Source organism: Oratosquilla oratoria, chromosome 7 (assembly GCF_046742065.1).
Source record: "Oratosquilla oratoria isolate Oo_2021 chromosome 7, ASM4674206v1, whole genome shotgun sequence".
Taxonomy (NCBI): Eukaryota; Metazoa; Arthropoda; class Malacostraca; order Stomatopoda; family Squillidae; genus Oratosquilla; species Oratosquilla oratoria.
The window spans coordinates 75477988-75499385 of record NC_134783.1 but is presented as its reverse complement, the minus strand read 5'-3'; the positions used below and the strand labels follow the sequence as shown (position 1 = coordinate 75499385).

Genomic DNA, 21398 nt, shown 5'->3' with positions numbered 1-21398 from the left:
TTGTTACAGCTTTTTCAAGTACAGACATGACACACACTCTGAGCACATATAAGCCAACAGGGAAGGAACTGGGAGAGGTTATCAGGGAGGGGTGGGTGGTAGGAGGAGGGGGACGGGTGGGTGGTAGGTGGAGGGAGTTTCGATCTCACAAGGTGTTTATTCTCACAGTCTTGTCGGCTTTTGCCATTGTGATTCATACATCAAACTGAGGAATGAATATGTAGATGTATGTAGAGAGGAAAAAAAAAATATGAAAAAGATATAATAGACCAACCTAAACTATTTTACTGATATGTAAATGACAAACTAAAAGACAAACATGAAATAGTGAAACTGCACGAAGGAAATGAAGAATATATAGAAGATATAGAAATGGCTGAAGTAATGACCAGGTATTTTAGGTCTGTATTTACAATTGAAAGCTTACAAATTTGGGATGAAGGACAGTGAGAAAGATCCCTCAAAATGAAAGAAATAACGGGGACACAGAAAGAATAAGGGGCCAAATAAAGAACCTTGACGTCAGAAAGTTATACGGGCCTGATGGAATTGCGAACTGGATATTGAAAGAATGTATAGATGAACTTACAGACAAAATATACAAAATAATTGACTTCTCACTCAAAGAAGGAAAAGTACCACAAGATTGGGAAAATGCAAATATTGTACCAATATACAAAGGAGGAGACAAAGAATATCCAACAAACTATAGACCGGTATCCCTTACAAGCACAATAGCAAAGATATGCGAAAAAGTTTATAAAAATAAATGGATTAAACACTTGGAAGAGAACAATATACTAAACCCTATACAATTTGGTTTTAGAAGTGGAAGATCATATACTACAGACTTAACCCCTTCGATACGATGACGCCTACATAGGCATCATGAAGAGCAAGTGGGTACGCGAGGATGCCGATGTCGGCGTCTTGATTATATATATTGTAGTTGTACCTGCGTGATGACCCCCATACTCTGTAAACTGGCTTCATCATATATTCTATGGTTATCAATATTCACAGGTGAAAGAGAACGAGCAATACAGCGGTAACTTTATTTTTTATAATGCGAGTATTATGACGCAACATTGCACGTCTGGCAGCTAATGCTGCCTGCGAGATTTTGGCCCGTATTGAAGGGGTTAATATGCTTTTACTCAAGATTAATAGAAATAATACAAGAAAGAGACGGATGGGCAGATTGTGCTTTCTTGGACATACTAAATGGTTTTGACAAAGAACCACACAAAAAGCTACAAAGAAAAATTGAAACAATAGGTGGAATATAATGAAAATTATTGGAATGAATGAAAGATTTCTTGAACAGAGAAAAAATGAGGGTGGTACTTAGAGACAAGAACTCAAATTGGGAAAATATGATAAGTGGAGTCCCCCAAGGCATATTGGCTCTGATAATGTTTGCAATTTATATAAATGATATGGATGAAGGCATGGAATGTTATATGAACTTCTTTGCAGATGATGCAAAACTATTAAAGAGAGTAAGTACGGAGGAACACTGCAAATCTTTTCAAGAAGACCTGGACAAAGTCTGGAAATGGAGTCAGAAGAGTGAACTTCACCATTAAGAAATGTAGTATAATGGAATTTAGAAAAAGCAAAAATAGAATCTTGAGTCAATATAGAATTGGTACAAAGGAAGTTAAAAATGTAAACTCTGAAAGGGACATAGGAGTAACTATCTTAAATGACATGACACCAGACAAACATGTCAACAAATTAGTCGGAGAAACTTTTAACTTGTTAAGATCAATGAAAGTGGCCTTTGACTACATGGATGAAGAAATGGTAAAGAAAATACTAGTTACACTGATAAGACCAAAATTGGAATACACAGCATCACTATGGACACCTAGTACCAAAAAAAAAAAAAATAAAAAAAAAAACTGGAAAGAATTCAAAGAACAACAACAAAGATGACACCAACACTTTGCAAGTTAATATATGAACAAAGATTGGATAAACTAAATTTACAAACCCTGGAACAAAGAAGAGAATGATGTGATTTGCTAACCATTTACAGAATTATGAAAGGGATGGAAATTCTTGATAGTGACCTACCATGGGACAAGAAATACAAGAGGACACAAGAAGAAACTTAAAGACAGTTATAGAAGAGATCTGAAAAAGAATAGGTTCCCGCACAGAGTGGTAGATATCTGGAACAAACTGAATGAGGAAACAGTGAGTGCTAAAACTATACATGACTTTAAGAAAAAACTGGATGCGGAAAGATACAAAAGCGGGTCACTACGAGCATAGCTCTCTTCCTGCAAAATACAATTAGGTACAACTAGGTAAATCTAGATTGCCAGTTCTTTGCTGTTGGCCTCCATGAAGAAATGTGTTACACCTTCCTCATTTATTATAGCAAAAACAGCCAACATATCTGATCCATAATTTTCAGAGGCAAGTATGCTGACCTCTGTCCCTCTCCCTCAGATTGTTACATGTGCATTTTCATTTGTGGTATAATTGGTCCCAGAAGTGGAAATAGGTGGTATAAAGACACAGATAAGTCCCATAAACTCTTTTGGGGATAATCTCCCATTTTCCAACCAGGAGTAGTTGAATCAATCAAAGCCTTTATTGCATTTAGGCTGAGGCATTTTTGATAGATGATTTATATCATATCTGATCCTTCTATTTCCTCAGTTACTGGTAATGGGCTCTGGCTTGGCCCATATGTCACTCAAGGAAGGTAAGCTGTATTAGTGTCTTGATAGGGTATGAGTGGGGGCAGTGCAGGATGAGGTGTTCAGTGTCTTCTGTGTGATGGGTCGATTAGAGTCTATAGTCAGTCCAATTCTGTGTTGGTACTACGTCAGTACTAGGTGGTAGCATGAACACAGTTGAGCTAATGTAAACCTTGTTTGTGGAAGGAGGGATTTCTCAGTAGGTCTGCAGAAGTTTAGAGTATTGTACTAGGTTTGGTGTCAATCTTAGAATGCTTGCTATTTGATCAGAGTGGATATGTTTTTTTAAATGGTGGAGGAGCCAAGAAAAAAGGGAGGAAGGGGTGGTGAATGGGAGTGGAGTGTGTGGGGATGAAATGGGTGGGAGTGGATTCATGCCTTTTGACTTTGGCTACCTCCTTTGTAAGTGGGAAAAAACCCTTGGTATATGTATGGATGTTTTTAGGTATTAGTGGGAGGTTGTAGATACAGGCTCTTCAGGATAAGTTTGACACTTTTTCGGAAAGGAAAGAAAAACGCCCAAAGCCTCCACCACAGCCTCCACCACAGCCTCCAGGCGGGACCTGAACCTCAGCACGCAGCCTTCACTGTGTCCTTCAAGAGACGCCTGAACACCAGCTTGATCCTGGCAGTCAGCTCATCCTTGGTGTTGCAGGCAGTACAACTGGTGTCTTTTTCAACTGCGCACCACACATAATAGTCCATGGGGTTGCAATCTTGCAAGTTGGGGGGGCCAGATGTTGGGACTGGTGAAGTTGTAGAAGTTCTCAGACAGCCACTTCTGGGTTTTCCTGGAGGTGTGACATAGAGCTGAGCCCTGCTGCCACACGTATGGTCTTCCTGCAGCCACTCTCACCACCCAGTGCTTGACAACAGTGGACAGGAACTCAATAAAACCATAATCTCAAGTGAATCTGAGTCCCTCCTCAAAGATGTGAAGTGACATGACGTGGCCTTCGCAGGAAACACACCCAGAGACCATTCTCAATTGAAAGTACACAAAATTGGGAGGAAGAACAGAAAGACGCACACACACACCCCACCAATGAAAGAAGTTACTGTGACACAGAAGGAAATAAGGGACCAAATAAAAAACCTTGATGTCAGAAAATCACACAGTCTGGATGGAATTGCAAATTGGATATTAAAAGAATGTATAGATGAACTAATGGACAAAATATACAAGATAATTGATTACTCGCTCAAAGAAAGAAAGGTACCACAAGATTGGACAAATACAAATATTGTACCAGTATATAAAGGAGGGGACAAGGAAAATCCAACTAACTATATACTGGTCTCCCTTACAAGCACAATAGCAAAAATATGTGAAAAAATGATCAAAAGTAGATGAATTAAACATCTGGAAGAAAATAATATACTGAATCCAAAACAATTTGGATTACATGGAAGAGATCTGAAAAAGAAGAATATCCTACACAGAGTGGTAGATATCTGGAACAAATTGGATGAGGCAACAGTGTGTGCAAAACTATACAAGAATTTAAGAACAAACATGATGCTGAAAGATACAAAGACAGGTCACTACAATCATAGATCTCTTCCAGTATAATACAACTAGGTAAATACAGTTTGAGGGAACTTGGTCTTCATGAAGTGTGGGACGGGACTTCATGTAGACTGTAGGCCAGCCACTTGTTGTTTTGAACATTGTGCAACTGGTCCTGGCAGAAGTTCTCGTCTGAGAAGAACCAGAGCATTCCCAGCTCGACTGGGTGTTTGACTTTGTTGAGGAGTTTCTTGGCTTTTGTAAGGCGGTTCCCTTGGGCCTTGGAGGCAGGTAGTTGGCCTTTGTGCCTCTTGTGTGAGGAGTAGCGAAGATCCTCATTCAGCGCTTCTTCATAGTCACCATTCCAACACCCATCTCTGTCACCAAGGTCTGCATTGCCTTACCTGGATCTTGTTGCACCTTGTTTTTTTGCAGCTTCTTGATAAATTTTGCTTCCACGTCTCCATCACAATTCACTAGCTCACATCTCATGGCCTTCACAGTATTCAATGAGCACTGAGCTGCAGCTAAGATTTCTGAATTTTTTTATCTGGCACGAATCATCATGATGCAGGTCACTCTCTTCCAATATTCAGGTGCTTTCCAGTGGTCCATGCTCTCTAGCTCTCACACCCACCAATAGCACACACAATCAGCTATCCATTGCACTTTACCACTATTAAATCCTTCAAATGGTGCTGACAGAAGATAAAACATTATCAAATTTATCCTGAACACCGTGTAATTGTGTAGTATGACAGTAGAGTTGTTTTTCTATTGCAACTGGTTGGTTGTGCCTGTATAATATAGTGGGAAAGGAATGATGGGTGGAATTGAGGGCTCTTTTGAAGTATTATGTGTTTGTAATTTTCATCTACTGTTCTATGGGGAGGATTTTGTCTTCTGTCTGTATGTGGTCTGTTGGGGGTGGATTTGTTGCATTGTGTTACTATTCTTAGTGCATCTGCTGATCTATGGGGAGGATTTTGTTTTCTGTCTGTATGTGGTCTGTTGGAGTGGTTTTGTTGCATCCTGTTACTATTCTCAGTGCTTGGTTATATTTACCAAGTTGTATTTTACGGGGAGAGAGAAATCCTCATAGTGAGTTGTATTTTATGGGAAGAGAGCTATGCTCATAGTGACCCATCTTTGTATCTTTCAGCATCAAGTTTGTTCTTAAATTCTTGTATAGTTTTTGCACTCGGTGTTTCCTCATCCAATTTATCCCAGATATCTACCACTCTGTGTGGGAAATTCTTCCTCCTCAGATCTCTTCTATAACTATCCTTTTTGAGATTCTTTTCATGTCCTCTTGTTTTTCTCTTATCCCACTTCAATAAATCATCTCTATCAAGGACTTCAATCCCTTTCACAATTCTGTAGATAGTCAGTAGATCTCTTCTTTCTCTTTGTTCCAGGGTTGGTAGTTCGAGTTTGGACAGTCTTTGTTCGTATGTCAGTTTGAAGAGTGTTTGTGCCATCTTTGTCTGAAAGATGTATTTACTTTCATGATTGTTGGGAACCATGCTGTGGAGGCAGGTAGTATGGGCTCATATGAGTTGTTTGTAAACTGATCAAGGTTTCTGCTTACTGTGTTTGCCATTGATATTAATATGTCCAATTTTTTATTTGCTGTAACAGTGAGGTTCATATTGTGTGGGTTGAAGGACATGTGCATATCAAAAGAGAGGCCAGGAATTTCAAGGTTTTTGTCCAGTAACAGAAGTTAACCATATAATTGTATTGTTGTATGTTTATTTGATTTATGATTATCTGGAGTTGTCACCCATACCCATGATTTTTTAGATAAAGCTGCCATTCTATTTCATATATATATTTTATATTCATATTTGTATAAGTATTTTTATATTTTTGGCAGCTGTTTTTTAGTTGCTGTATTGGGCTATGGTGACTAGGTTATCTTCATATGGAGTTTGATACATTGGCTATAGCTCTGAGAACTGCCATTTTTAAATGCCATGACAGTAGCTTCACAAAAATTAATCAGGTAGATATTGAATAGAATTAAAGGAAAATACTTGAGAAATAAAAGTATATGTAAAGTTGTTTGAAATAGGTAAATATGAAACTATTTCAGACTGGTCTCAGCCCAAATAATTGAGTCCAGAAGGTACAAGACCAAGTTTGTGTCTGAGTCACCATGTTCTCAGACAGAGGCCAAGCGCAACCTCTTGACTTTGAACACTGGTGTTGTCTGTAGGGATGAGTGCTCTTGTTTACTATATCAGCCTTTGTCCTTGTGTGTGTGTGTCACGAGTCTGTTGCCATAAAAACCAGGGCAGTACATTCAGATGGCCAGGTAGTGTTAAGTGTTTGGTATTGCAACAATAATTTGTAGTGTACAGAAGTATTTTATTACATATGGTTGAGTTTTTATCTGAACTAAATGATCTCTCCCATTATATCTTGTTTGTTTAGTAAGATTTTGACTTAGGCTTAATATGGATATATTGTCTGATGTAAATATTATACTGAACATGAAGACACAGGATAGAGGAAAGGAGGCACAAAATTTCCCCTCCATGCAAAGCCTGTCATACTTGGGTGACTTGGAAAATGAGGATTGCTCATGAGTAAAATGCTATAGAGTATAATGTAGGAAACCTGCATTAAGCAGTGGGTAACCTTCCTGCCTTGGACATGTGATGCCTGAGTTCAGCCCCCAGTGAACACTAGGCAATTGTTCAGGACGCACTCATAGATTCCCAACCCCTCCATGCAATGGGATACATCAGAGATGCAGTAGCCTGTATTGCATTTCAATGTTAGCACCTAATCAATATGGTCAAATATAACACTGGGTTTTTGGCTATTTTCACAGACACAGTCATTCCAATATGTTTAACATTTCACATGCATTTTACATACATATAACCTCATCAAGTTGAATTATGCTACTGTGGTGAGGTATAAAGGCTGAATTATCCCCCAGGTCATGTAGTGGACCATGAAGGCTGAACCCTTAATGCAATGTAGGTAACTTGAGCTACATTCAGAAGTCATCTCTCAATTGCCAAATCACCCAAATGACAGGAAAGCAGACTTTGCATGGAAATGGATCAAATTTTACCTTGCTGCAAATTTATATGCTTCAATATTGATTGTAACATTATTTCTTTTGATGAAAAGGAAACATGCATAAATAATTTGATGTTTAAATTTATCTTGCAGATTAAAAGGACAGAGAGTTGCAACACAGTTGAACTTTCTATGCAACTTATAACTAGATGCAAAACAATGTGAAGTCAGATTTATCTATCAGGTAAGGAATTTTGTGTCCGATGATATAATGTATGTACTAGTGTCCTCCCTTACCCTTTTAAAAAGGAATTGGATGAGTCAGAATATACACATAAAAAGACCCATTCACTTACCCTCACATCTCAGCATCTCAGTACACTGGGGTCTCAGAATTCAACAGGGTTAGGGCTGTTTTCAAGATGTCAAAATGTGAATCACCTCCATCGTAGCTGACAAACTGTCTTCCAAGATAAGAGGTGATTTGCACTTTAAAAAATTGTTTCAATGCCTTAAAAATCACCTTAACCCTGTCCAATTTCAAGACCCCCAATGTGCCTTAGAGATGAAGTGTTGGCCTGCCTTCCATCTCATAGGGTCATGGTGCAGAGAGGCACTATAGCCTAGCATCTAAACCCTGATTTTCAAGTAGACCTTGCAAAAATACCCCCAAGCAGGTTTTGATTGATTTTGGTAGAAAGGCTTCCATAGAATCAGAAACTGAATGATGCCCAGCTGTCATCTTTGGGCATTTTGAGAAATTCAACATGACGTCCAAGATGGCTTCTGTGTAAATCCAAAAGCTATAAACATCTCATTTCTTTATTTTTTGGCCTATTTTATAATATGATACATCAATTTTAGGGTGTTCCAGGTCGAGGAAGCCAATTTTAATGGGAAATAAAGTTTAAACTAAAAAATTATTGAGTTGTTCATACATACATATACCAAGGCTTTTTCCCCCTTACAAGGCAGATAGCCAAAAAGGAAAAGGCATAAAATTATTCCCAACCATTCCATCCCTGAACATACTCCACACCCCTCCACCCTCCCTCTCATCTTAGCACCTCCTGGATGATGGGTCATCCCTGCAGGGTTGTTCATATTTAGTATAAAACTCAAATGTTACATTGGTAAAAAAAAAAATTGTAATAAAGAAAGAACACAAACACATGCTGAATGTTTGATCACTTTATCAGAAACTGATATCAGAAAATGATACTTCAGAACATTCATAAGTAATTTCAAGTGAGAAAGTCTTCAGAATCTTGGAAGGCTGCATTAAGAGGATTGTAACAATTGAAACTGGAGTTGACATTGGACTTGCAAAAAGTGCTGCATGCAATATTATTTTTTGTGACACAAACACCTCCTTGTGGATCATCCATCTGTTGATGATTGGCAGTTGCAGCAGAGCAGGTTCAGCACTCTCAGGAGCAGCCAATGTGTCAGGTGGAAATGGTACTGGAAGAAGGATTTGACTGGTTTGGTTTCCACCCAAAGTCCGAGGAGACCAAAGCTGGAGGATCAGATTGCAATGCTGCTTTCCATAGGCATGCTTGGTAATGAGCTCTCTTGACATGCAAACTAAATGCTCTTGAGCTGGGAGGAAGGGCTGCAAATTTGAATTTTTTAGATTTGCCTCTGGTCGTTTTGTGTTGCCACATGCTGAAGTGAACCTCTGACATGGTGCCAGTTTCCTTGCATAGCATTTGGCAATGAATGCAACAGCTTGTGTTTCCAAATCTTCTTCATACTGTTTATTATCTCCAAGCAAAGGAGTATGGTGTCCTTGTTTGAGGATTTTTAACACTTTGACTTTTCCAATTCCATACAGTGTACTGACAGTATCACAACCAGTCAGGGCGTGGAGAGGAAGTAAATACTTGGCTGTTTCTGCATGCATGTTGACTGTTGTGCCAATATTTATAGTATTCCTTGTGAGATGTGTTGGAACAAGGAAAATTTTGTAACAGAGACCTTCAGATGTAACAAAGTGGACCAACAGGACAAAAACATCCTTATCATCACAAATGACATGGATCGTTTTCTGGGTTTCTCTGGCAATGTGGACTACATGGTTGGCAATAATGATATCTGCCACTACATGTGTTACATTCAAGTCCAGTCTTCTCTGATGCTTTCCTCTCTAAATGGAATATGGTACAGGATCTGACCCAGTGATGACCAGTTCCTTGTCATTGGCAAGCTGTTGAAAACAATCCACCAATGCATCACAAAGCAGGTTAATGATTTGTACCCTGTCCACAATAGACAGTGATGCAGCTTGAGGTGGGAATGGCGTTGGTGTTGTTCAAGAGGACTGTTCAACACCTAAAGAATTTTTGAGTTTTGACTTTGATAAAGATGGTCAGAGGTTACCATCATCCATGAAAAGGGAAGTTAGAATCTGAAAAATTCATAGTCTAACAGTTCCCTCATATTGAAGTCTTCAGTATCCATGAGAGGAAGCTCGCTGGCTGAGCAAGTTAGGGCGTCATTACTTGGGGTGAAAGTTGAGGGATGGCGGTTTGAATCCTGCCACCGGCGAAGTTGAACCAAGGGCATGGTTCATTAAATTCCACACTACAAAGTGATCTGTAAGGGGCAACATCCAAGCCTTCCAATGAGAGGAGTTTGTGACGTTAAACCATATCACAGTATCCATAAGACCAAGGGTCCTAGTGAAGGTAATTTTAGTGTCATAGGGTGGATCAGAGTGTCCAGAAAGTGGTGTTTGCTTCTGTTTGGTTGCCATTGTAGTTACAGGACAGCTAATCAGTTCATGGAATATGTCTGACAGCTTTGCTTTGTACACTTCCATAGACTGTTTCCCCAGTACCAAGGGGTTTACACTTTATTTTCCATTAAAATTGGCTTCCTCAACCTGGAAAATTGATGTATCATATTATAAATTAAGCTAAAAAATAAAGAAATGAGAGACATTTATAGCTTTTGGATTTACATGGCAGCCATCTTGGACATCATGTTGAATTTTTTAAAATGCCCAAAGGTGCCAGCTGGGCATCATTTAGGTTCTGATTCTATGGAACTTTTTCTACCAAAATCAATCAAAACTTGCTTGGGGGTATTTTTGCAAAGTTGTCACCCACTGCTGCCAGACTAATACTTCATGGCAGGGCCTGACAGCTGAAGCTAAATTAAGCCCCCATCACACATTCAAGATTCTTGTCAAATGTTGTGAATTTGAAAATCTGAAAGACATGTTCTTTTACAGTATGCTAAACTTTCCAAAGAACATTTCAACATTGTGTCTAATATTTGTATAGGTATCTTGGTTCATCATTCAGCTTCTCAATATATGATGCAAAGGTGATTTGGCATTTGGAGTCAAGAAATAAAAAATTGTAACCTAAATTGCTTGTACTCAAATGAACTCACTTGAGTTGCATATGTGTGACAGGGGCTTTACCCCCCACCACTTTGCTATCTGTGATGCCCTTCCCCCCTTCCCCAACACTTATTTCTTTGATGATGCATTGAACTTCTCTTTTACCCATGTAACTTCTTTGGTTATTTTCCCATTTTTTGGTGGTGTGGGCTTGAAATTTATTTTGGAGAAATCCTTGTTGATGATGTTAGTGTGGTTTAGTGATGGTATTTTACCCTAAGTGGCACCTACTGCTTCATGATTTGGTGTGTATTTACCTAGTTGTATTTTATGGGAAGGGGAGCTTTGCTTGTGGTGTGTCCCATCTCCATATCTCATTTTATCTAGACTTTTTAAATTCGTGTATAATTTTTGCACACACCACATTTTCATCTAACTTGTTCCAAACGTCTATTATCCTGTGGGGAAAGCTGTTCTTTTTCAGGTCTCTTCTTTAATTGTCTTTTTTTATTTTCTTTCCATGTCCTCTTGTACCTCTACCATCCCATTTTATTAGATCCTCTCTATCAATAATTTCCATGCCTTTCATGATTCTATAGTTATAAAGTCTCCTCTCTCTCTCTCTCTTCTTTGCTCCAGTGTCTGTAGTCTTGAATAGAAACACATCAAGTTTGTGACACATGATCTTCCTTGTCTACTTTGGATTTAGTACATTGTTTTTCCAAATGCTTTACCCATCTAACTTTGATAATTCTTTCACAAGTTTTAGCTACCGTACTTGTAAGAGAAACCAGTCTATAGTTTGTAGGGTCTTCTTTGTTTTCCCTCATATATATTGATACTATATTTGCTCTTTTCCAATCTTCTGGTATTGTCCCTGCATTCTCTCAAAATCCAGTTTGCCATTTTATCTGGACCATGCGATTTTCTAACAACTAGATTACTCAAGTGATTCATTATTTCTTTCCTTGTTACTTCTGTCTCTTTCATAGGGGGGACTTCCCCTCCCATTTGACATCTCTAAGTTGTATGTTCTCCCTCATAAACACTGATTTAAAATGCTTGTTTATAATTTCTACCATTTCTATTTCCTCAGTGTATTCTATTCCTCCTTGTCGTAGTTTCACTAATTCTTATTTGTTTTTCAGTTTGTTGTTTACAAATCTATGAAATAGTTTTGGTTGATCTTTACATTTTTCTATGACATCCTTTTTGTATTTTCTCTTTTCTTCTCTGCGCACTTCTACATATTCTTTTCTATAACCAGTATATATTTTCCATTTTTTGGGTTTTTTGTCTTTCCTCCATTTTATCCAAGCTTTACCCCTTTTATCTTTTAACTCGCTACATCTTTTGTTGTAGCACCATTTTACATATCCTTTTTCTTGTTTTTGTCTTGGAACATACTTTTCCACTCCTTCCTTATAAATTTTTGTCAAAGTTTCCATTTCTCTTCTACTGTTGTTTCCTCTTTTTATATCCTTTACCAGTCTGCTTTAAAAAAAAAATATATATATATATATATATCATTTTATAAAAAAAGAAAATCCATACATCATTCTTCCCTTTCTATATTGTTTTTTCCCATGTATTTTTCTTCATTTAGTTCCAATTCAACTAACATGTCACTTTTACTTATTGGTGTCTTATATTAAATCTTGTCCACTATTTCAGGTTCTGATGTGATTATTAGGTCTAGTCTCGATGGTTCTTCCTCATTCCCATACCCAGTATTCTCTTGTATCCATTGCATCATTGTATGCTCTGTAATCATATCAAGTAGTACATTTCTCCATAGGTCGTCTCCACCCTTCACTGTCATCTCTTCCCAGCAGATTTCTTTACAATTAAAGTCACACATTATAACGTCTTCCTCCATCTTCCATTATCTTATTTAGTGTTATCCTTGTGTCTTCTAACATATTCTTGTGTTCTCTCTCTTCCCATGAAGCCGTTTTAGGAGGTACATAATTTACCACAAACTTCTTGTGCTTCTTGTCCTTGTCCGCTATTTTCATCATAATCATATCCACTCTATTCTTTCCATGTGTAACATTCCTCACATTTATATCCTTCTTAGTCAGGAACATAACTCCACCACCTTGTTTTATTTCTCTGTTTCTAATCCAGTAATTATATACACCATGTCCAACACTTTTGGGTAATGGACTTTTCAATTTTGTCTCCATTATGTCAGGTTCCTTTTCCATCAGGTAATATTTCAGTTCATTCAAACCCATAATTAATTCATCTATATTTGTGGACACTTAATTTTCTGTCACCTCCATCCTGTTTTCTTTTTCCCTTCTGTTTTTCTGTCCTATGAACCATTTCCACACTTTCATATCCACTACTCTCCAATAGAATTTCTCTTTGACTCTGTTTTGTTCTTGTTTTTTTCCTTAGCTTCGATTCTTTTTGTTTTCTCTTCCTCTCTTTCCTCGTTATTCATCTCTCTTGTTTACATTCCTTCAGACATCTGGGGCCCATTCGTCCCCTTCCCCATTTTCTTCCATTTTCCTCAATAATGCCTCCCCTTCTTTTTCTTCACCTACCCACTACATCACGAGCTTTCCCCTTCCCTACTAATACAACACAGGTACTCCCTCGTCGTTGAAATCCACGAAAATTGCATTTTTTTTTGTCCGGAGTTCCAATCTTCGCCATCAATCCAACAATCATGTGTGTGTGTGTATTTATTTACCTAGTTGTATCTTATGGGACCCTCTTATGCCTTGGACACATGGAAAGAATGAGTGAAGAAAGATTAGTAAAAGAGGTGGAAGGAATGAACATGAGGGAGCATCCTAGGACAGGGGTGGGGAACCTTTTTCTGCATGAAGGCCACCTTACAATTCATCGTCCGACATAGAGGCCGCACTGATTTTTTTTTTTTTTTTTTTTTTTTTTTTTTTTTTTTTTTTTTTTTTTTTTTTTTTCCCCAATTATTTTATCCCTTTTTAGGGGATGATGTAAGTTTTCCACCCCCTCCCTAAAAATTCAGTTTAAAAATATTTTTTTAATCTTAAAAATATACATATGTATAAAAATAGTTCCAATTTCTGGGAGTGACATCACTGAACACGGTTAACTTTGCTTTCGTCTATGTGTGTGGTGTATATTATAAGTTTCAGGTGTATAATGATTTCAGACTTAAAAGATATCCAAGGTCTTTTAAAAAAAATAATATGTATATCAAAGGCCGCAGGTTCCCCACCTCTGTCCTAGGATATGGATGGATGGGGTAAAAGGGGCATTGGGAAAGAGGGGAATGTCTGTTGAGGAAGGACAGAAGATAGGGGTGAATGGAAAAGGGAGTGTGTATGAGAAATAAATTGATGCAGCCCAAAGGGATTTCTCCCCGTCTTCTCCTTTTCTGCATGAGGGGATGGAGAGGGGGGGGTCACTGAATTAATGAAGCAGCCTTGCTGTGGATGTGCTGTGTCTTTCGACACTGCTTCTGACCCAGGGCACTGGACATGATGCAGGGATAACCCGTCATCCAGAAGGTGCCAAGATGTGAGGGAGGATAAAGGGGAGTGGAGTGTGTAGGGGATGGAATGGGTGGGAGTGATTTCTTTGTCTTTTGGCTACCTCCCGTGTAAGGGGGAAAAAAGCCTTTGGTATATGTATGTATCTTACAGGAAGGGGAGCTATGCTCATGGTGCCCCATCTCTGTATCTCACCATATCCAATTTGTTCTTAAATTCATGTATTTTTTGCACACATTATTGTTTCATCTAGTGTGTTCCATATACCCACCACTCTGTTGGGAAACCCCCTTTTCTCTCTCTCTCTCACACACACACACACACACACACACACACACACACACACACACTTCCAAACCTCTCATAATTCTGTCAGTGGTTAACAAGTCACCTCTTTCTCTTCTTTGTTCCAGGGTCAGTAGTTCTAGTTTTGACAATCTTCATATGACATCTTCGTACTTGCTCACTGGGTTCTCTCAATTTTCTTTGTACAGTAAGTCTTCGATATATGGTACATATGCGTTCCTGAAAACTTTACCACAAATTTAAATTACCGTATACCGAACCCATTATAACATGTAATACTGTAATAGGATATGGCAGACGTACCTTCTCCCTGCTCTTTCCTCTTCAAAACACGAGCGGATACCGTATGTGAATTTTTCTTCCCGTAAATAGAATCGAGGGTAGTAATTACTAAATACCGTAACTGTGAATTTACCGGATAAAGAATTACCGTATAAGGACTCACTATACATGAGTTACCTCCAGATTCTGTGAACTGGTATGATTATGTTTTCTGTGTTCATTATTATGCAGATCCTATGCTTAGCTGGGATCACATTTTTTTCTGTAGCCCATGGGAATGTATTGTTTTTAACTTGCCTTCTGGATGGCAGTTACTATTTTGTTCCCCAAAGTAGTCCTTAAAGCATTGGCTGTGAGCTACTTTGCAATTAATAATGCTCAATAACATGCAGTTAATACCCTAATATGGATGGATGGGGTGAAAGGGACTTAGAGCAAGATGGCAGTGTCTATTGAGAAGGGAAAGGAGAAGGCAGGGTATAGGTGTGAGTGAAGACTGGTTATATGTGGATGATAGTATGCAGCCCAAAGAACCCCCCCCTTCCCCCTGCATTTCTGTATTTTCCACAAGAGTTGATGAGGAGGGAGGGTTGCTTTGTAAATGAAGCAGCCCTGCTTTGGATCTACTGTGTCTTGTTGCATTGCTTCTGACCTGGGCAGTGAGCATAAGGCAGAGATAACCCTTCATTCTCTCCCTCTCTTTTCTCCTTTCACTTGCACTGTTTGATGACAAACTTAAGAATTTCAGTTTCATAAACCTTTCTTGGATGTATTGGCAGTCTTCATTGTTGATGGACATCCTTCTGAATTCCATAGCTTAGTTGCACTGCATGGATGTCACATACAAATAAATAGTGTTAATGAAACAAATTATATATGATTATATAATTTATTTAACTTATCCATGCATCATAGAATAGCATAATCTTTTCCAAAGTCCAGAAACATAACACCCCTAATTACCACTGTTAGGAAAATTATGTCTGAAACATTTGGTCTTGAGATATGTTGCCTCTTCGTAAATGTAACCTTTGCATAACTAGAGTTTGTATACAAAAAGTTAATATGTCATTACTTAATGTTGGAGTTTAATTTTGATGCCTTTGTTGTGATTGAATTTTTGGTTCTTGTTATACCTGATACCTTCCTTAGTATGATTTTTGATTCATAATAATGTGTTTACTCTCTTTTCAGGAAATTGCGTGTGTATATAAAAGCCAGATTAAGGATGGACTCTTGGATATAGATCAATTGATGCAAAAGGAAAAGAAACCAAAAGGGGGGGGAAAACCTTGGCTTTGTGAGTATTTCCTTCATGTCCCATGTGTGGCGTAGCAAGGGAAACCCCTGGTGACAGCGAGCTGGTCCCTCCACTTGAAGGAGCAATGCCACCTTCCGTCACTTTGGGGTCGGAACCCCAAAAACCGTCGGTGGCACAAGACCCTACGATACAACAACAACAGTTAACCCCAGCAGTTGCCAAGGACATTAAAACAATTGATCTGTCGTGTGATGAAAAGGATGACCTCCAGAAAGCCATTGCTTTGAGTCTTCAAGACCAACAGGAAACACCAAGTCTTCAAGGGATAACTGCTGAAGATTGTGAAGTGTCACGTGCGTTAGAGGCTAGTCTAAGAGACAGCCAGCCTCTAGCCACAGTAGACCTTAATCCAAAGGAGCGCAAAAGACAAGGAGGGACACCAGTAGGACTTAAGAATATTGGAAATTCTTGTTGGTTCAATGTTGTAATTCAGCCTTTGTTTCGCATCCCTGGGTTTCGTGATATGATTATAAAGTATTCTGAAAATTCAGTTGATGATGTAAATACTGATAATAATGCCACCATAAAACCAAGTCAGAGTTTAGTTGTCCATTTGAGAAAATTGTTTGCACTTATGATTGGTACAGAAAAAAAATATTTAGACCCAACAGAATGTGTAAACTTGTTTCAAGGCAATGAAATACGGAAGAATTCCCAGCAAGATGTATGTGAATTCACACACAAGTTGTTAGAACGCTTAGAAGAAGAATACCAAGGCTATTTACGTAGACAAGGTATTGAGAAGGAAAGTTCTGGGACCCAGATGAGTAAAGATGGTGACTTTGAGAATCCAATCATGAAATTATTTTACGGCCAATCAAAAAAAGAAACGACCGAAGAAGAAGGGAGCTCAAAGCTGGAGTGTGAATTCACCGATGACAAGTTGTTAGAGGAATACCAAGACTATGTACGTAAGAAAGGTGAGGCAGAAAGTTCTGGGACCCAGGTGAGTAAAGAAGCGAACTTTGGAAATCCAATCATGAAATTATTCTATGGACAGTCAAAAAAAGAAGCATGTGAAGAAGATGGGGGGCCAAAATTGGAAACTTTTGGGCAATATCCCTTGCATGTTATGAACTATAGAGATATTCATGAGTCAATTCTTGCCTCCATGTCCAGTGGTATGCCAGATATTAGTGGTGAGACAGTGGCTCCTGTTCAACAAGAAACGTGGTTCAAAATCCTCCCTCCAGTTTTAATTTTTTCATTGTCTCGATATGAATATTCTCTAGAAAAACAGAGAGCAGAAAAAGTTCATAATAAATTTGAATTCCCAGAGTATTTGTATATGGATCGTTACATGGAAACAAATAAAAAAATTGTCAAAGAAAAACATCAGAAGTCGGCCAAATTAAGAGAAGAACTAAATTGTTTAACAAAAACTTTAGAGAAATATATTCAGTATGGTTCAGGAAGCTCAAAATATCCTCTCAGTGATATCCTCAAATACACTCTCGAATTTGCTCAAACAGGAGTAAATAACCCAAAGGAGACAGAGACCTCTCCTGTACCATCACCTTCAAAAATGGACATCGATGGTGCAGAAGCATCAGAAAATGACATTGAAATGGATGACGTTGTTGAAACAAAGTGGGAGGCTAAACAAAATCATCAGAACAAAGAAGTTAAAAGCCAGGAAACCGTTAATGATAACAAAGCTCCAGAGAAGGTTGAAGCTGTCCAGCATATGTCCTCACCATCAAAGAGAATGAGAATTCTTCCACCTGTGCCCAAAACGCTTACCAAAGATGAGTTAAATGTCTTGCAGAGTTGTCTAATGCGTTGGCAGCAAGATGTAGATTGTCAGGTTGCAGAGCTGAACAACGGGATAAAGAGTCTCAATGAACAACTCTCCACTATGTATGATGAACCTGGTTTACAACGAGTTCCATACAAATTACACTCAGTCACTGTTCATGAGGGGCAAGCCTCAGCAGGTCACTACTTTGTGTACATATTTGATCATGCAAGTAATGTATGGATTAAATTCAATGATACTCAAGTTGCCAAATCTTCTTGGGATGAACTATTGCAAGACAGCATTGGTGGTCAGAGAAATGCAAGTGCATATTGTCTCATGTATATTGACCAGAGTAGATATAATCTACTTTTTCCACCTGATAATACAAGAACACAGTCATCAATGACAAAATGGCCCATTGATTTGCAGGAATATGTAAAAGCTGATAACCTTGCCTTCAGACAGGAGCTACAGGAATGGGAACAGAAAGAAAAAGGGGATAATGCTCTTGTACACATTGGACATTGGGACAATAGTATGGCACTTGCTCCCATCACAGCACCCAATTCTCCACAGGAAAATGATGAGTCGTTATTCTTTACTGAAGTGAAAACAATGCTGACTGAAACTATTTTAGATGCCATGAAAAAAGAAGACTCTAACATAACAAATAGAGGACAAGGCAAAATGATTCAGAATCTACTTAGCCATGAAATCATGAGACTCAAGGATTTTGCTGAAGCTAAGGCTGACCCTTGTTCCTACAAAGAACCTTCCATTATTGACTTTGGCGTATACTTGTTTAGAAACAAAGTTAATAACCAAGAACTTATTGAATGGTATGGACTAGATGTCATCAGATTAGTCACTCGTGGCCTTGAGAGAACCAAACTGATGGATGTCCTTCTTGAAGAAACTAGCGAATGTCTTCAGTCCTTAATGGAAAATAAGTCGCGTGCAGAGTTATATAAAGGGTGGCTGAACCACTATCGCACATTAGTGCATTGTGCTTGGCATGTGGTTTATGGTTATATGCATTATGAGAAAAAACAGTTAGAAAAGGCTCTGCCTTTGTTTATGAGAGCCTGTCAACTTAATCAAATACTTGAAGAACACAATCCCCCTGGACCAAGAAAAACATTAGATCAGAATGTTTTGTCAAAGTGTAGAAGTATGTGCCTCTTAGATCTTAATGAGCAACTGATTAAACTGTTTTTGACAGCAGAGACAGAGGAGGCTTTTATGGATATTCCTATGTGCATGAATACACTGATAAGGCCCTGTTTAGCATCTTTTTCTGAACAGTCACAAGATGACAGTGCTACAGCCAGTAAAGTGGGCAACCGCTGGTGTGAGATACTTGAACGAGATTTAGGTTCAAAGAAGAAGTCGGAGATGATTACTGAAATATTTGAAAGTGTGTTTACTGTGTCAGGGAGTTCTGAAGGAGTCCTGCCATATCAGATTCCAAGGCCACCAAGTGTTCTAAGACTCTATTCTCAGTACAATGAGGTGTGTAGCAAAGTGCTTGCTTTAGGGAATAGTCCAGTAACGCAGATGAGTGATTTGTGAGAATTATGTACAACTAGTCAGCCAAGTGTGACAGAGGAGTGAATGTTAACTATGTGATCTATGGTGGTTTAAAGCTTTATAACTAATGATTAACTGTGATACAATCATGTAGTGCCAGTTGTTGCTTCTGCAATTACCTTTACAGTAAGAAGAAAAATGCAATATTTAGTTCATTCTGCTCACTCATATAGTACCATACAACTTGCAGCTATAGTTCTGTAAAGGCAACTATCCAATGCTGGATAATACTGAAAAAACCCAAGTCCCGGTGCCCTCCCAGTTTACCATGCAAGTTGTTAAAACAAGAATTATTGTAATTAGCAATTGTGATTTGGCAAACACGTGTAAGTGTTCCCAAGTGTTGTTGGAGATTTTATGTCACTTTCATTATCCCTTCCTTTGTCATTCATGGAAAATAAAAAGAAATATTTTAACGAAAAAAAAAAAAAAGCAATAGTGTGACCGGTGAAAAGCATTGACATAGAATGTTTTGATTTGGTGGTATATGCATGCAGCCCTCTGGAAAGACCATTTCACCCAGCTACCTCTTCTTCACATCAAGATGAAGTACAGTTACAAGTTTGGTCAGATACATAACATTTTTCTTAAGTGTCGTGTAGAAAATGATCACTTCAGTGACTCATCCAGTACTGGTTCTTAAGACCTTTTGTTCTGTATTATGCTTTTCTTTTAAATATGTTATGTATTGTCTGGTTTACTTATAATTTTAACCCTTTGATGCCTAGTGGTTATTTTAGTGATATTACATGAGGTGATGCCATCAAATTTCATCCAGTTGTAGGGGCACGAGGAATGACTGCAGTAACTCACCATCTTGAATAACATTGGTCAACGAAGACTTTGTCTATTGGTAAATAATATGTGTTATGTATTTTTGCATGCTGAATCCAAATATGTTTTCAGAATTTCTTTATTACCCATCTTTTTTTTCCAACATACTTTAATATTGTTAAATATAGTATATGTTTACCACTGTGGAATATTTTAAACAAAATGTTGAACAAATGCAGCTATTTTAATTTTTTTATGAATTGCAATATTTTCTTTTTGAAAACATAAGCCTACATAAACAAGTCAACAAGGGCTTACAGAAATGTGACTGGACATATTGGGACTCCTAAGTTGCTGATTTCTGTGGACAGATGTTTTGTGTAGTCAGATATTGTACGGACACCCTACCTACCATTACAGTACTGAGAAATTTTATGAATACTCAAAACTGTTTCTGTTACATTTGTGGTGAAGTGATATTCAAATTGCAATAAGATTATTTCACATCCCTTATTAAATTTGGAATGCCATGTCAATAAAGTGGGTAACCATGTTAAAAGGTGAGCTCCCCATATTTGTTATCACATAAGTTAGGCTTCTCACAGCATGAGCCAAAAGTTCATGCTATATGCCTTTGCCTCACAAGATAAACCTGGTCACAAACCAAATTGCCCCAGATGCAACCACCATTTAGAAAACACAGAGCACCTCATCCTACCTACACTGCCTCACTCTCATAAATTTTAGGCAACACAGCAACTAGAGTGACTTGTAGACCCATTAGGTGACCATTGCCAGTTACCTGGGAATTGTGAAGCATTGATGAGAGTTTATTTACCAAGGGCTTTTCTGCCCATTACAAAGGAGTAAGCCAAGTCAAAAGGCAAGTTCCCACTCCCACCCATTTCATTCCCATCCACAACCCTTTCTTCCTTCTCATCTTAGCTCCTCATGGATGACAGGTCATCCTCATATCCCGTCCACTGCCCTGGATCAGAAACAATGCAATAAGGCATAGCATATCCACAGCAAAGCTGCTTCACTTAATCAGCAACCCCTCTCTCTTTCCATGTGTCCAAACCATCCTAATACTCTTTCATCAGCCCTATCTGCCACCTTTTCCACCCCAGCTCTCCTCACCTCATTTCTCACTATCCAACCTTGTAACCCCTGCCATACTTTTCAGATATTTCATCTCAAATGTGTTTAAACTTTTCCTCTCTACTTCTTTTAAATTCCATGTTTCTTCCCCATACAGTGGCTTCAACACAATTG

General features: G+C 38.4%; 1 protein-coding gene across 11 annotated transcripts in view; it reads left to right on the top strand.

The window, feature by feature from the left end:
* Positions 1 to 19781, top strand: part of LOC143027220 (ubiquitin carboxyl-terminal hydrolase 25-like) — a 35656-nt gene extending 15875 nt beyond the window's left edge. For all 11 annotated transcript variants that reach the window (XM_076188412.1, XM_076188415.1, XM_076188414.1 and 8 more), the window contains 2 exons: positions 7420 to 7510; positions 15892 to 19781. In XM_076188412.1, coding sequence (XP_076044527.1) covers positions 16020 to 19331 — 3312 coding nt within the window. In that variant the 5' untranslated portion in view covers positions 7420 to 7510; positions 15892 to 16019 and the 3' untranslated portion in view covers positions 19332 to 19781. The remainder of the gene's footprint in view (positions 1 to 7419; positions 7511 to 15891) is intronic.
* The last annotated feature ends 1617 nt before the right edge of the window (positions 19782 to 21398 follow it).